The 17,729-nt window shown below is 35.7% G+C and overlaps 1 protein-coding gene across 1 annotated transcript in view; it reads left to right on the top strand.

Moving 5' to 3' along the window:
• Mga (MAX dimerization protein MGA) overlaps positions 1-17,729 on the top strand; it is a 103,030-nt gene that overhangs the window by 72,039 nt on the left and 13,262 nt on the right. Inside the window, 8 exon segments of the mRNA XM_047537744.1 lie at positions 1,558-1,784; positions 3,050-3,232; positions 3,739-3,811; positions 4,894-5,411; positions 8,266-8,563; positions 9,830-10,456; positions 13,572-13,862; positions 14,034-15,544. Coding sequence (XP_047393700.1) covers positions 1,558-1,784; positions 3,050-3,232; positions 3,739-3,811; positions 4,894-5,411; positions 8,266-8,563; positions 9,830-10,456; positions 13,572-13,862; positions 14,034-15,544 — 3,728 coding nt within the window.

Here is a 17,729-nt window from a genome sequence, read left to right as displayed (position 1 = left end):
CTTTGTAGCTAAGTTTTTCTGACTTCCAAGTTCCTCTGTTTTTTCCAGTATGTAAGGTGTGATTTCTGGAATTTTAATCCCTTTTCCTTGTTGTATTCCCTTTTGAACATCACTCTTATCACTTGTTTGTCCTTTGGTTTGTCAAAAAATACCACTGTCTGTGTAAAGACACTGTGCTTACCTGCTGTGATCAGTACCAAGAGAAAGGATAAAACTTGGCATTTCTGTTTTCTTAGCCCACTCGAGTTTTGTTAGGCATAGGACATATACATTCAAGTTAACTAATAATGTAAGGAAAAGATCAGTAAAATTGATACCTGTAGTCATATTAATTGGAAAAATGAGAACATACAAATTACTGGTATTAGGAATAGAGGTGACTTCACTATAGAAATTAAAAGAAGAACAAGGGAATGATAAGAATTTTGTGCTAATAAATTGGGCAACTCAAATTAAATGGACAAATTCTTTAAAAGACTCAAAGGTATCCAACTCACTGAAAAAGAAATAGATAACTGCTTAGTTTTTTTAAAGATTTTAATTTGTGGTGAAACCCCCACAGTGTTAACTCTAGGTCCAGGTGACTTCACTGATGAATTTTGTAAAACATTAAGGAATACATGATGCCCATTCTATACAAATAGTCCTCTAATAGATATTTTTGAAGAAATGACAAAATCCATTTCTTTTAAAAATTCTGAGCACTTCAGGAATAGAAAGGAGCTTTCTCACTCTGATAAGTGCATCTATGAAAAACTTTTACAGTTGACATATTAGTAGTGAAAGGATTAAGTGTTTTCCCTCAGATATTGGGAGTGCAGAAAGAATGTGTGCTTTCATCACTAAGAACTGTGTCACATGTATCTATAGTTCCAGCAGCCAGTAGCCAGAAGACTAAAGGAGGAGGGCTACTTTTTAGCCTGGAAAGTTGAGAAGACTAGCATGGGTAACATAGCAAGACTGTCTCCAAAAACAAAAATGAAACAGCACAGTCCCTAAAGCAACATACTAAAGATCCCAGCCAGAGTGGTAAGGATTGAAAAGGAAAGACATCTAGTCTGAAAAGGAAGAATAAAAATTGGCTTTCTTCATAGATAGGAAGATCCTGAGGAATCTATAAAACAGCTAGTAAATCCATTAGTTTAGTAAGGTTGTAGTACACACTGTCAAATACCATAGAAGCAACAAACAGCTAGCAATTGAAATTTTTAGAAATACCACTTGCAATAACATCCAAAGAGATGAGATACGTAAGGATAAATTTTAACAAAAGATGCATAAGATGTATATACTGAGAACTTTGTTTCATTCCTAGCTATGTGCTTGAATTCACTTTAGTGCCTAAAGCAGATAGTAGATATTCACAGATGTTTGATTAATAGATCAATAAATAAAGATACATGGGGACAATTAGAGTTTTTAGGGGAGCATCTATTTGATTATTTTGAGTTACTGTCTTTATGATGGAATAAGTTTTGTTTTGGCATTGCGTCAATGCTGAAACTTTTGTTGCCTAATACACCTAAATCTTACTCTTTTTTTTTTTTTTTTGTTAAGCTATATGTGAAACAGAGCCTGAACAACCTGTTCGACATTACCCATTGTGGGTGAAAGTAGAAGGTGAAATAGATCCAGAGCCAGTTTATATCCCAACACCATCAGTCATTGAGCCTATGAAACCATTGTTGTTGCCTCAGCCTGAAGTATTATCTACTACCGTGAAGGGCAAACTGCTCACTGGAATTAAACCTTCACGGGCCTATACTCCCAAGCCCAATCCTGTGGTAAGTAAGCCTGGAGTTTCATTTTTTATTGCAAGTTACAAAAGTCTTTTTGTAAAAGTGATGGGTTTCAACCAGATTTTTGGTATATATTCTGTGGGCAATTTTTGCTTTTTAATGGGTTTTTGTAAGACATCTTCCTATTTTGTTTAATCAGTTTAGTTGCTGAAACTTTTTAAATGCTATAAAAATAGAGGTGAGTCATAGTAATTCTTAAAGATAGCCAAATCTTGAAGAAGTTCATAGAAAGATGGGCTTTTTATCTGACTTGCAAAAGCTTTTAAAGGTACTGTTATTCCAGTAGTAAAAACTACTGAGTAATTGAGACACATAGTGCTTATTATTAGTTGACAAACATCAAGAAAAGCCTTTTAAAAGCAAAATTTTAAACAGTAATAGAAATAAACTTCCAGATTTAAAGCAACAGTTGACATATTGTATAACTGTGAAGATGGATAGGGAAAAGTAAGAATTGATTCTTTGGTTGTGGTTAGTAAGTTTTAAGCAAATCTGATGATGAACCATTTCAGTCTTCCCAGTCCACTCGTTTGAAGAAGAATCCTCTACAGTGCAAACACAGTGTACGTGGTTTTTGTACCAGTGGTGGTCTAAAACTTTATTACTAGTCTGTGATTAAATAAATACAGAAAGTAAGAACAAATGTTTAAGCCATGCATGCCTGTAATCTCAGTGACTCAGGAGACTGAGGCAGTAGAATTGCAAGTTTGAGGCCAGTCTCAGCAACCTAGTGAGACCCTCACTCAAAATAAAAAGGGCTGGGGATGTGGCTCAGTGGTAAAGCACCCTGGAGTACAACCCCCAGTTCCATACGGGGGGGAGGGGGGGAACAAACAACAACTTCTAAAGCAAGTTGAATCAAGTAAATCTATTACATTAAAAAACTTAAGCTTGCAGTAATTTTACATGTCTTTTATTTTTCTAGTAGCTAATTTTATTGTACTTTACCAAAGAATCAGTCTGTGATAGACTGGTAGTTAACAAATGTGTCTTTCAGCACAGGTGATTTGAGAAGCACCACTCTGGTGTAATCTGAAATTTCCTGATAGTGAACCATAGCTTTCTGATGGCCCCAAGTTTTAGAACATACAAAATGTACTGTTTAATTTTAAAGTTTACATTTAAAATTTTCAGCTGTTGGAATGTATTTTCAGCTGTTGGAATGTAAACAAAGATTAAGCATCTCTCTTCATTTAGAGTATAGGAGACTTCTTTTCGCCATAGTATGTTTTGTTATGTAAAACTTGCAGATAAGGGAAGAGGACAAAGATCCAGTCTATCTGTACTTTGAAAGTATGATGACTTGTGCCCGTGTTCGAGTCTATGAACGAAAAAAAGAGGAACAGAGACAACCATCCTTGTCTCCATCCTTGTCTCCATCACTTCAGCAGCAGAACTCATGTCATTCTAGTCCTGGGAATCATAGTTCAAAGGTGATTACTTGTTGCACAGTTATTCTTTAACTTCCAATTCTTTGTTGCTGGTGTAGAATTTGAATTACTATCAGAATGATTAGAATTTTTATGTTACAAAAATAATTAATGTAACCTAGACTTATGACATGCAAATCAATTTATCTCTCTCCATACTTACTCTAATGCTCTATACCTTGGGGTTGTTGTTATTATTTATTTATTTATTTATTTTGGTGGTGGTGGTGGCATTGGTGGGAAATGAATCTAGGGCCTTGAAGGTTCTATACTACTGAGCAACACCCCCCAGCTCCTGTTAATTATTTTCTTAATGACTTAGTCATTATTAAGAACATTAGAGAACAAAACTACTTTCTTTTCCCCAAGAGTCTATGTAATAGTAATATAGTTGTGTGTTCAGATGGGAAGCTGTTCTAATTTAACTTTTGCAAGAGGTTTAATGTTTACGTCTTACTCTTTGTACATACTAATATATTAAAGTATTTCTTTGTTATTTTCTTCTTTAGGAACCTGATTCTGAACAGCAACCCTTAAAACAACTTGTTTGTGACTTGGAGGATGATTCTGATAAATCACAAGGTCAGAATCTTAATATTTAATAGTAATTATTGTGTCTGGATTGTACAATGGCAGAAAACCAAAACTTGCAGTCTAGAGTATGTCACTTACCCTTTTCTAGCTTCTGGCAGAAATAGAGATAATAAATAAACATTTTTTTCTATTTTTGGTTTGCTCAATAATCCTAAAAAGTAAAATTTATTCATATTGGTGTGGTGTATTATTACAAGAGACTTTTAGGGATGAGGTCAGTGAAAAATTTTTAAAATTTCTTTTCCAAACCTCAGTAATATTGGCATATCATTAGCTATTGCAGTTTGCCTCAGGTCTTCCTTACCTGCCACCATCAGGGAAGTACAGAGGAAGAGAAAGGAAAGAATATCACTGATTTATCTAGTAGATTTTTCAATTACTGTGATAAGAGGTAATAACCAGGAAGTTACCTCTTTTTTGGGGTACTGCGCTTCTTAAGATTTATGACATTTATGCAGTAGTGCTTCCTGTCTTTAAAAAATGTCTTGGTATGTACAAAATATGTTTCCATAGCAAGAGGGATTTCAAGGCAGTTGCTTGGGTAGAGGCAACCTGGATGAGAGCATGAGCACCCTGGGGCCATGAGGACATACCTATAATTGTAGCACATTGGTTGGGAAACTGTTGTAGAAATCTTTCAATATCTAATGAAATACATATTTCTCAACATATCGCATGAGTAGAAATACTTTGGGGAGTTGACTCTGACATGTTTCAGAGCAAACTTGCAAGTATTTTTGCTTTGCTCATAAGAATAGCAGAACAGTAACCTAAGCCAAATAATCTTAATTTGTTTGCAGACTAGCACTTTCTTAGATAATAGTTAAGGCCTCTTAAGAGTAGTGTTAAGGGAACTTCTTTTTATCAGAGAACTCAGTCAGTAGGATAGTGAAGACAATTTTGTGAGATCGTTCTTCTTTCTGGAAATTCCCAAATATGAATGTTAAACTTACATATTGGGTTACCACTGAAAAGTATGTGAGAATGGAACATTGAGAAACTGTTGAATTTCTTTTAAAGTTCAGTATAGAATGGCTATGATTCAGAAACATTTTTTAATTTTTTATCAGAAAAGAGCTGGAAGTCTTCCTGCAATGAAGGGGAATCCTCTTCTACCTCTTATGTGCATCAGAGGTCACCTGGTGGTCCCACCAAACTGATAGAGATCATCTCAGACTGCAACTGGGAGGAAGATCGGAACAAGATTTTGAGCATCTTATCCCAGCACATCAATAGCAACATGCCACAATCACTTAAGGTGGGCAGCTTCATCATTGAGTTGGCTTCTCAACGAAAGAGCCGGGGTGAGAAGAACCCTCCTGTTTATTCTTCTCGTGTCAAAATCTCTATGCCATCATGTCAAGATCAAGATGATATGGCTGATAAATCTGGATCAGAGACTCCTGATGGTCCATTGTCCCCTGGGAAAATGGATGATATCTCTCCTGTGCAGACAGATGCCCTGGATTCAGTGAGGGAGAGATTACATGGAGGCAAAGGTCTGCCTTTTTATGCAGGGCTTTCTCCTGCAGGGAAGCTTGTGGCCTATAAGCGTAAACCCAGTTCAAGCACATCTGGGCTTATCCAGGTGAGAATTATCTTTAATCTGGGCATAGCTCCTTTTTGTACTTAGGTGACATCTTTATTTTTTTTCAGAGCCCTTAGTGGGCCTTAAGTCACTTGTCTTCACATTTCCTGGTAACTGGGTACAAAATCATCATCCCTTTTTTTAATAGTTCAGTTAGATGCATACCTAGAATGAATTTTTGGAACATTTATACACAGAAATACAGAGCCTTGTATTAGTTCACTCTAGCCTTTCCAGAAAGTTGCTTTTCTTAAACTTCATTGCGTGGGCTTTAGTGATATTTTGACAACCAAAGTTAGGAATTTAGTCTAGTTTTTAGAATTTGTTATTAGCGTACAGCTTTCAATACTTAGAATGTTCAGGCTAGTAAAGGGAAGATGAACTTGACTTTAAGATAAGAAGTTGGCAGTATATTTAGAAACTTGGAGATATTTTATCTTATTTTTGTAATATTGGGGATTGAATTTACTCTTATCAGTGAGTTATGTCCCCACCCCTGGGGAAAATTTTAATTTATAAGAAATTCAAATACACAATTTTTAAAAATTGAGTCTTTTTTTTTTTTTTTTCGTGAGGTTTTGTCAGTATAGTTATGGTAGGACAAATATCTCTATCCCTGCTGTTCAGTAATTCATGCAGATTATATTTGTAGAGTTACAGAAAATCCTTGGAAAGAGAAGTTTCAAATGAAAATGTTAGTCACAGGTTTTCTTCTTGCTCAGTGATATAAAATCTGTTTTTATAAGAAACAGCAAATGTGTGCAAGTGTCTGGTGTTATTGCCAAGGTTACTTAACTTTTATAAGATTAACTGCTTGTTTGAACTAGGACTGCTCCGTTAATATATGATTGATCTACTTTTAAAAACTTTATTGTAGTTTACTCTTGCTGGTGCTATGTCATTGCTTCTGTTGATATTTTTAAACTCTTGATGGAGAGAACAGTGTTTCTCTTCATTTATCGATGGATACTTTGGAAATAGTGACTTAACTAAGATTTCTAATAAGACGACTCCCTAAAATATAGGCATAGAGATTTTGTGTTCTCTCCTGATCGGGATTACTGAACCACCATAGAATGTAATTTGCATAAGCAGTCAGGCAGTTTGTAATACATGTTAAACATCCTTCATCCAAAAATGTGAAATTCAGAATGATTCAAAAGCCAAAACTTTGTGAGCACTGGCATGACCCCATAAATAGAAAATTCCATACCTGACCTCATTTGATAAGAGTGCAAACACACTAAAAGTATTGTATAAAATTACCTTCAGACTATGAACATAGTTTAAGGGTGTATATGAAGCATAGATCAGTTTCGTTTAGATTTGGGTTTCTTCCCCAAGACATCTCATTACATATATATGCAGATATTTTAAAGTCTAAAATTCAGAAATACTCCTGACCCCAAGCATTTTGGATAAGGAATAGTCAATCTATATAGACTTTGGGGAAGCTGCTGAGTAGTCTTCAGTGGTCCCAAAGGAATAGGTAGGGCTATCTGATCTAGATTCCACATAGCCTAGAAATCTGTAGTAAAGTCTACTTTTGGATGGAGAAATCACATTTTTTTGGTACTAAATTTGAGGTAGAGTTATTCCTGATCTCTCTGGGAATAATCACAATTTATCTAAGTAGCAAAGAGTAATTTTGTGTCTTAGAAGGTGGAGTGGCTTGTTTAGCTATTCTCCTTATTAGCTTCCTATTTAGAGAGTAGAATCTACTTCATTCTACCTTCTTTCCACCACTTTTTTTTCCTTCCGGTTCCAGGGATATTTAACCACTGAATCATATCTCCGCCCTTTTTATTTGAGACAGGGTCTCACTAAGTTATTTAGGGCCTCCCTAAATTGGTGAGTCTGGCTTTGCCTCAGCCATGTTGTGTGCCACTATGTCCTGTCCTCCACTTACAAAAAGAAATCATGAAGAAAAGGTTATTTTTCTCTAGAGTCACCTGCAAAAGAATGGCAAGTTCAAAATCAGCCTCAGCAACTTGGCAAGACCCTGTCTCAAAAAAAAAAAAAAAAAGGTCTGGGGATGCAGCTCAGTGGTAAAGTGCCTCTGAGTTAATTCCCCAGTATTAAAAAAGAATGCAAGAGAAAAACTATATCTCTGCCCAGACAGCAGAGAAATTCTATACCTTATTTGATTTGTTGGTTCGCCACTTCTGACAGTTTACTGTGTGTAGAATTACATTGAGTTTTTATAGCATTTGTTTTGAGCCCATATTTTATCCAAGATATGAAGACAACATCTTCAAAATTGAACCTTTTGAAAACCAAAAACTGAAGTGAATTTGTAGCTTAGTTTATTGTAATAGTGGTTGTCTTAACAACTAAAACTGGAAAAAAAAAAAAAAAATATATATATATATATATATATATTTATTTCAAATAAAAAGGATGCTGGAAAAAGGACCCTTGTTTGTCAGGGCCTCATTGTGCTTCTCTGGCCTTGCCAGAATGAGGATTCTGTGGAAGACAGTCACTCATTTTTTCTGACAGTTTTAATGGCTTAACTAAATTGTTTTTTATTAAAATAAAACAATTGCATGATTCCTTGAATACATTCATGTGACTTTCCAATATCTAGGATGCAGAAGTGATGAGTTTCTGAGATTCTCTGTTTCCAAACTACAAAATGAAGAAGATGGAAGTAGTTCTGAATATCAGATGATGGCATTTTTCCACCTCCCTATTACTCAGATAATCTGGAATAGAAAACACCCACTTCTTTTTCCCCTTCACGTCTGAAAATAGACTTTTAAAACCTTGTAAAAATGAAACCCCTGTCAAGGGAGAAGAGTTAGCAAGAGAATTTTATCTTTACAGAATTTCTCTTTGCCACTTGTTTCAGGTTAATGGTAAGAGTTACCCGCAGGCTAAGTTGCTATTGGGACAGATGGGGGCATTGCATCCAGCCAATAGGCTAGCTGCTTATATCACAGGCAGGTTGCGACCCTCAGTCCTGGACCTCTCAACCCTCAGTACTGTCATCTCCAAGGTAGCATCCAATGCCAAGGTGGCTGCATCCAGGAAACCTCGTACCCTGTTGCCTTCAACATCCAACTCCAAAATGGCATCCTCCTCTGGCACTACCACAAATCGTCCTGGGAAGAATCCGAAGGCATTTGTTCCAGCAAAAAGGCCAATTGGTAAGTTGGAGAGTACATATAACTTGGAAAGGACTATAACTTAGTGCTTGGTCAGTTGTTGTAGGTGTGAAGATTGTTAAAATTAGAGAAGAACAAAATTTGGCATTATTATTATTGATGTCTGTCTTACCTGAATGTGTGTTTTTGTAAACTCCTGATGTCTTATGATGCTAGATGAATTGGACTCTAGTGTTAAAATTATTTTTGAGGCTTCTAGACTGATTATATTAATGTAGAAAAGACTTGTGATTTTAATTTTTTTAAAGAGGAGATATATTTAACAATATTTTCTCTAGTGTTTTTCCTAAAAGGACTAGGGTTTTTGGCACCAATCAGATGCATGTTCCTTGATCTTTTGAATCCAAGAAGCTTGAAAAGTTGGTGGGGGTGGGTTAGTATAGGCTCAAAGTAGAGGGTTTTTATAAAACATAATTTTCAAAATGTTGCATTGTTCCATACTTCCCTGTTTTGTGAACGGAAACCTTTCTTTTGCTTAACATTTCATTGCTAGAGTATATAATAAATTGCCTTTTAGAAGCATGTGTTGTAGCATTTAGAAAATCTATAGTTGGTTTATTGAATTTCTCTTTCTGTTGTTTCACATCTGTTTAGGAATGTTAAGTAAAAGTGTCAATTGTGTCTTCATTCTTATTCCTCTAACAGGAAATTGAAATATCTGGCTGAAGGCTGGAGTTGTGTGAAGATAGAGGATAGGCATTGTATGCCTTAAAAAGAACCTATTTTGCCTCTTTTAAAAAACAACTTTAATTGTGATTTGCAACAGCAACAACATCAAAAATGCAGCCCTATCCTGCACTGTTTTGAAAAAATACCTGTGCATTTTAAGAATATACAATACCTAACTGTCTCATAAGAGACAGTCATAAAGAGGTGGAGGTGCTGGTACAGGAGGAAGTGGTGGAAAATTAGAATTAGGCAAGAAAATCCTCTTCTTTGTTTTAGGTTATAAAGTTTTTACTGCTGTATTGTCTTTTTAGTGTTCTGATGATTTGAATGTATCTCATAGCCAGAGAATTTTAATAGGAATACTCATTTTAATCCCTTTCTTGTTGGAATTATATGCAATTGTTTTGGATTGAGGGAAGTGTTTTGATTTCTGTGGGTGGAAATTCAAACTTTAATGCAGGTAGGTAATACCTGTAAGAAATTGACCCAGTGGTGCACAGTTAATGTTGATAAGCACAGTCACTAGGAGGGTAAAATAAGAGAACTGAAGATTTTTGACCTGCAAATTTTTATTTGCAGCGGCTCGACCCTCTCCTGGTGGTGTGTTCACACAGTTTGTGATGAGTAAAGTTGGAGCCTTGCAGCAGAAGATACCTGGAGTTAGCACACCCCAACCCCTGACAGGGCCACAGAAGTTCAGTATCAGACCTTCTCCAGTAATGGTCGTCACACCTGTGGTTTCTTCTGAGCCAGTTCAGGTGTGCAGCCCTGTGACTGCTGCTGTCACTACTACCACCCCTCAAGTGTTTTTAGAAAATGTTACTGCTGTGACATCTATGACTGCTATTTCTGATGTGGGAACTAAAGAGACTACTTATTCTTCTGGTGCCACCACTGCAGGGGTTATTGAGGTCTCTGAAACTAATACCAGCACCCCTGTAACATCAACCCAGTCTACAGCCACTGTGAACCTTACCAAAACTTCTGGGATAACTACCCCTGTGACTTCAGTTGCTTTTCCTAAGTCTTTGGTAGCATCTCCTCCAACCATAACTCTTCCTGTTGCTTCCACTGCCTCCACCTCCATAGTCATGGTGACCACAGCTGCATCTTCCTCCATGGTGACCACACCTACTTCATCTCTGGGTTCTGTTCCTATTATACTCTCAGGAATTAATGGGAGTCCACCAGTGAGCCAGAGACCAGGTAAGGCCTAGTTACTACTAGTTGTTTAACTGTATAGCTATTTATGTAATTTTGCAGATGGGGATAGGATCTATCTATCTGTTTGTCATCTATCTCAAGATAACCTTGTAGATGTTTGCTGCTATAAAATGATAAGCGTATTCCTGAAAACCTTTACATTCTGCAAAACTGACCATTTAAAAATAATAGAGATCATGGTTAATGCAGAGTTAGATCGCTGAAAGTATGTAATTCTGTAACCAGAATACTAAAAAAACAACACATTCTGTGGGGGAGATAATCCAGTAGAGTTTCATGGGCCTGAAGGTTGCCTCAGGAGATAGCTAAAAAAAACTCTTGAAAAACATTAGAATGGAAATGCTGACTGAAGTAATGTAGATGGGAGTGGAGCTCTGAGCCATTAGATTAACCATTAAGGTGAGCATGGGAGAAAGTACAGCCTATTACGTGACACGCTGAGAGCTAGGGGTACACATCGTTGAGAAGGGAACCCCATGTACAAGTGCCCCTTCTTGGGGGGAGAGTATGCTGTATTTTAGTTTAAAAAACTGAGATGAAAGGGCTTCTGCCTGTGCTTCATCCAAGCCGAGGGCTTTTGTTTTTTTCTTTTTGAAGATTAAAATATACTCCTGCCTGGTGTAGTGGCACATACCTGTACATTCCAGCAACTCAGGAGGCTGAGACAGAATTGAAAGTTTGAGACTAGTCTTAGCAATTTAGTGAGGCCCTAAGCAACTTAGCAAGACCCTGTCTCAAAATAAAAATAAAAAGGGCTGGGGATATGGCTTCCTCTAGGTTATACTCCTGCCATTCTAACTCCTCTTGCCTAGCAAAAATCATTTGTATATCAGCACCTATTTAATTATTACACATATGAAGTGATTGCAATAGAATAAGGAGGCATATTTCTTTACTTAGTAGTCATATTTTAAATTTTCAACATTTTAGTTAAATTTTTCTTGTGTTGGCTTAGGTTAAATGAATTGGAAATAGGACTATCATGTGCTTTGGTACATTTTATGTCCAAATACAAGTACATAGAGTGATTCTTTTAGTCTGTTCAGAGAAGAATTAATGTAGACAAAAATGAGAGACTTTGCAGAATTCAGGGGAAATAGATACCCAATACCAGTATATTGCCTGAGCCCCATTTGTACTGTCATTTTTAAAATAATTATTTTAACTACTTTTTAATTTTAAATGTTTTTAAGAGACAAAATTGATTGGAAGCCAACGTTACTTGCCAAAATATATAACCCTATAAACAAATATACTGAAAACAATAGTAATAAAATATATTATTAAATTCTAGTTATTTACTGTATGTTCTGACCTTGCGGCTTACTCTCTTTCTGTAGATGAAGAAAGCTAGAAAATGCTGGAGTAATATTAAAGATAAAATATCAAAGAGTGGTGCTTTCTTGTGTATATAATCAAAAGATTAAAATTAAAAAGGGAATGATTTCTCTGTCAATGTGATACAATGTTACTATATATTCATATATCACTTAAAATATTTTATTTAATGCCACTTGAAGAAATAGTGATTTAATTTTATTTATTTATTTATTTGGTACTGGGAATTGAACCCAGGAACACTTAACCACTGAGCCACATCCCCAGTCCAAAATAGTGATGTTACTACATTTTCTTATCTCTTGTATAAATACAGATGACTCAGATAAGTGCTACTTTTAAGGAAGTGGCATTTTGTTCTCAGTTCATAAAGAGCATATCAAGTTGGATACTTTGTCTGACTTTTCATTTGACTTTTGTTTTTCTCTTCCCCTGCTTCTCACCAACATTTAAATAAATTATCACATTTTCAGTGGGTATAAGAAACATTGCTTTCAGTCTCTGAATTGGAGTAATTTAGGTTTTGAATCACTCTTTAAAAATAAATTTGAAAAGTTTGAGAAATTAATGTTAACATTTTCTTAATTCATGTAAGATAGATGAATATTCTTTGTTTAAATGGCACAGTATTATTTTAAGGAACAAATTGGTCTTTGTTTTATTTCAGTTTTAGAGTAGTCCTAAATTTTCTGTTATAGTTTATCATTTAAATGTTATGAACATGGGGCCGGGTCTGGTGGTGCACACCTGTAATCCCCAATCCCAGTAGCTCAGGAGATTTGAGTCAGGAGGATCACAAGTTTAAAGCCAGCCCCAGCATTTTAGCAAGACCTTAAGCAACTCAATGAGACCCTGTCTGTAAGTAAAATATTAAAAAGGGAACGGTTGGGGATGTGACTTAGTGGTTGAGTACCTCTGGGTTCAGTCATTGGTTCAAAAAAAAAAAAAAAATGTTATGAACCTGACTTTCTTTTAGAAATTTAATGTTTTGTGTGGGCAAAGTGCATGTCTGATAGAAAAATTAAATTAAACCAAAAAATTTTTTTTGTTTGTTTCATTTATTGGCAGACTATTAAATTTTCTTTATTAACAATGTTAAATAAGTTCACCAATTTGAATGATAATATTAGACCAGTTTAGTTTATGCTATTATCATTTTTCCTACCTCTTTATCCTGGTACCCTAAAAAAAAAATCTGTAGATTACTTGTTTTTTTCCCCAGGTCTTTAGTATTTCTAAATACCTCTTTCAAACACTAAAGTGTATCTAGTATATCTTTAAATACTCTTAATGGTTTGAAATCTCTTTTAATTCACATCTTCACTATTAAATTTCTGCTCTTTTCATTTGTTTTAAAACTCTTTTCCTCTTCAAATCAAGACTTTATTTACCTGTCTCTTTGATGTCTCATAATTTCATTTTTTTAAATTATAATCTTTTGAACTTTAATGTTAATCCAAATTTAGTGACTTACCCCTCTTTATCATTAGGCAAAAGCATTATCTCTATGATACATTTTTTAAAATCATTCTGAATGCAAAACTCTACAATGTCTGTTTAGTTACTTGAGTTTAAAACAAATTCCTCTCAGCCATAAATAATGTATTATAGAGGGACAAGATTTTTCCAGCTTTGTAAATGAAATTAGAAGTTGCTTTTAGCATTGTCAGATCCTATATCTGTCATTATAGCTATTTTCCTCCACGTGTTGAAGGAGAATTCTGATATTGTTTTTTTTTTTTTTTATTTCGTGTTTTAGAAAATTCCCCTCAAATTCCAGTGGCTACTCCTCAGATCTCTCCTAACACAGTGAAACGTACTGGACCTCGATTGTTGTTGATTCCAGTACAGCAGGGTTCTCCTACGCTTAGACCGGTTCCAAATCCACAACTTCAGGGACATCGAATGGTTTTGCAACCTGTTAGAAGTCCAAGTGGAATGAACCTATTCAGGCACCCCAATGGGCAGATTGTCCAACTCCTGCCTTTGCATCAGATTCGTGGCTCTAATTCCCAGCCCAATTTACAGCCTGTCATGTTTCGGAACCCAGGTATAAAGTTGGATATCTTTCTGATGAATTTCTTCTGGTAAATCAGTTGACTGTATGATTTATTCCTATACCAGGATTATTCTTAGTCTTTTAAGAGTCACCTGTCCAAAAAGAAAAATACCATGGAAATCCTGGTGAATTAAATTTTTTTTTTTTCTTTTTTTCTTTTAGGGTCTGTGATGGGAATCCGGTTACCTGCTCCTTCCAAACTTTCTGACACTCCACCATCTTCCAGTTCGTCCTCTGCTTTCTCTGTCATGAATCCTGTAATTCAGGCTGTTGGGTCTTCTCCAGCAGTGAATGTTATCACTCAAGCACCATCATTGCTTTCCTCTGGACCTAATTTTGTCTCTCAGGCTGGCACATTGACCCTGAGGATTTCTCCTCCCGAACCACAAAGCTTTGCAAATAAATCAGGCTCTGAAACAAAAATAACCTATAGCTCAGGAGGACAGCCTGTTGGTACAGCCAGTCTTATTCCTCTCCAGTCTGGTAGTTTTGCCTTGTTACAGCTCCCGGGACAAAAACCTGTTCCTAGCTCCATTCTTCAGCATGTTGCTTCCCTTCAGATGAAGAAGGAATCCCAGAATATAGATCAAAAGGATGACGTGAACTCTATAAAAAGAGAGAGGGAAACTAATAAAGCTCTACAGTCAGAAGGAGAAACTACAGACCCAGAGGCTAATGTAATTAAACAAAATTCAGGAACTATTGCCTCAGAGGAAACTCTCAATATTTCCTTGGAAGATGGGGGTGATCATTTGGATGAAGATTCTCTTATAGAAGAAGGTCCCACAACTGACAAGCCTTCTACACTTTCCTATATCACTGGGTCACATACAGATGAAGACTATAAAAATACTAATGAAGAGTATGGGACTATAAATCATAGTAGTTCCAAAGAAAAACTGACTCTTCTAGAGGTTAGGACCATTTCTGAAAAAGCCAATATTCTGGCAGTACAAAATGTAAGTAAAGTGCAGCTACAGAACTGTGCTGTGAAGGTGGAACAGCAGAAGGGATTAGACAATTCAGAGGAAAAACCAAATGAGTTTCCAATCATCTCTAAGGAAGAAAGTAAACTTGAATTATCAAGGAGCAAAATTATGGTGGAGCAGCAGTCTAATCCACAGCCACAGGCCAAGGAGAAAGAATGTGGAGACTCTCGGGAGAAGAATAGCATTAGGGAAAGATGGAGAAAACACATAAAGGGCCCCTTGACCCGGAAATATATTGGAACTTTGCAAGAATGTAAGGAGGAGACAGATGAGTTGTTAATTAGAGAAGTAAAGCCATGTCAAGAAAATTCAGATGTGTTTCAAGAACAGGGCATCTCTGACTTACTTGGAAAAAGTGAAACTACTGAGAATGCCAGAGTTTTAAAAACTGAATGTGATTCTTGGAGTATGATTTCTAATCCTGCAGCCTTCTCCATTGTTCCTAGGAGAGCTACAAAAGGAAGCAGAGGGAATGGACACTTTCAGGGTCACTTATTGCTACCAGAACAGATACAACCAAAGCAAGAGAAGAAGGGTGGGAGAAAAAGTGCTGACTTCACTGTTTTGGATTTGGAAGAAGATGATGAAGAAGATGAGAATGAGAAAACCGATGATTCTATTGATGAAATTGTGGATGTTGTTTCTGACTACCAGAGTGAGGAGGTTGATGATGTAGAAAAGGTGGTGAGCCCATTTTTGTTGTGACTGAAACCTCAAGGATTTAAATGATTTATTAGAGACAGTAGCTTTTCCAGAAGATCAGTAAGACTTAATACATTCATTTGGATGCCTAGGTTTAGATCGTAATTAACAGCTCTGTAGTTTTTAGGCTATATCAGTCAGGCAACACTTATTGGGCTTATTCTTTGACATGTTTTTATGGTAAGAGTAGCTCCAACCGTTGGGGTATAGATGCTTGAGAATCCCTACTAAGTTAAATTTTAAAGGAGTGTTTTGAGACCATTACACCCATTTGATCTCAGTAGTTTCTTTGATATTTGCTACGTGGAATGATTGTAACTTACCTGTTAGATATGTAAGAAACAGAATGAATGGGTGACCTTTGAACTGGAGGAGAACCCTGTCTACCTGCATTTAGAGTGAAGTTTTTGTTTTGGAGAAAAACTGGAAAATACCATCTAATATTTTAATACAGTTCTACCTTAAGTTGCCTTTTAATTATCCTCTAAATATTTAGTTTCCAGAGTTTATATTTTCGGCTTTAATAATCATCACCCTTTGCAATATGACTTTTATGATTTAGTTTTAAAAATTTCCTTAAGCATTTTTATAGGTCTGCTATTTAGGGGTGTATTAACCAAACTAAGTAATTGTGAGTCAGGTATGATACAAGGCAGGAGTTAGAAAATCTTTTTCTATAGAGGACCAGATAGTAAATATTTTAGACTTTGCAGGCTAGTTGACACAGCTGCTGTTCTAGAATGGTAGCAGCCACAAACAATACATATGTGAATGATTGTGGCTGTGTTCCAGTAAATCTTTGTTTAGGAAAACAGGTGGCAGTCTGTGTTTTGCCAAATCCTGGCACAGGGTCTGATGTAGAACATGAGACCGTAGCCAACTGTCTGTGGGGTGCCCTGAAATTTTAAATTATCTCCCTTTCTTCAGGAGCAGATGACATAGCCGTCTGTACTAATTGTCATGTGGCTGGTTGTTTCAGAATCTCACTTCCTTGAAATTCATTCAGCTCCTGTATTGTTTAGTCTTTCTTTGTTAATACCTAATTACCTTATGCAGATAAAATATAATAATAAGTTTAGTATTTTAAAAAAACTAAAATATTTAAATATTTTAATGTTCCTGATTCATTATCTATTTATAAGTGAGAATCTAGCCCTAAAATTGGATAATTCTTTATGCATTCGCCTTATACTTTTTCTGTAATCCTTTTCAAGGATATATATTTAGTAATCTGAATTCACTGAGTTTAAAAATTACATTGCAGATCTTGCAGTGCTTTTTGTGGTCTCCCATTGTAGTTAGTCCAGAGAAAAATCAGACCAAAAAATAGTCCAACTTTAAAATCAGTGAAAATTATTGCTAGTTGTAGAATTGACTTAGAACCTTTAGAATGCCTTAATTGTGCAGGGAGATGTTGCTTGAATGTACTAGTAGGGAATCTCATAGACAATTTACACAGACTTTTTAAAAAGTAAAAACATTATGTTAAATGATCTCTAAAATCTAAATTCTATATCATTTTTATGTACATGTCCCATGCCTAACTTATGTTTATGCTTGTTATTAGCATTAGATTGAAATGGTGTGAGCAAAGCTGTGAATAGCCACTTTAATGAAGTACTGGGTATTATTTGCAAAGCCTGCAGTTAAAACTATGCAGTAGGCAGACATTCTTCAGTTCAAATATCACAAAACATACTTACATTACTGTTTAGATTCTGTTGGGGATGCTATTGATTTTGTGTCCTAGAATTAACTTTTATATACATTGTTTAAATTTAATATACATTGTTTGAGTTGTACTTAAATTGGGGTGGGAAACAAATGATAGTTTGCATTTAGTGTCTACTGGTATTATGAAGCCTGTAATTTGGGGGTAAGTAATTTTTCCAACAAGTCTTAAACAAAGACTTATAGGGGTGGTTGGGATGTTTCATTTTTGAGTGTGTCTCTGGTACAGTGTGAGTATATATAAGAGATAATATATTCCTTATTTAGTTTCTGGCATACTTAATACTACGTTTACAGGTGGACTTAAAAATATCTGCTTGTCCCATATATTCATATAATTCTAGCGTTATATAAACTTTCCAGTGAGTTTTTCTGATAGGTGTATATTGGTAAATGCTTATTTGATTGACCTATTTTTTTGGTATAAGAAAGTACA

The sequence above is a fragment of the Sciurus carolinensis genome, chromosome 2, assembly GCF_902686445.1.
Source record: "Sciurus carolinensis chromosome 2, mSciCar1.2, whole genome shotgun sequence".
NCBI lineage: Eukaryota > Metazoa > Chordata > Mammalia > Rodentia > Sciuridae > Sciurus > Sciurus carolinensis.
The sequence above is the reverse complement of the archived record's forward strand: the minus strand, read 5'-3'. Positions and strand labels throughout refer to the sequence as shown.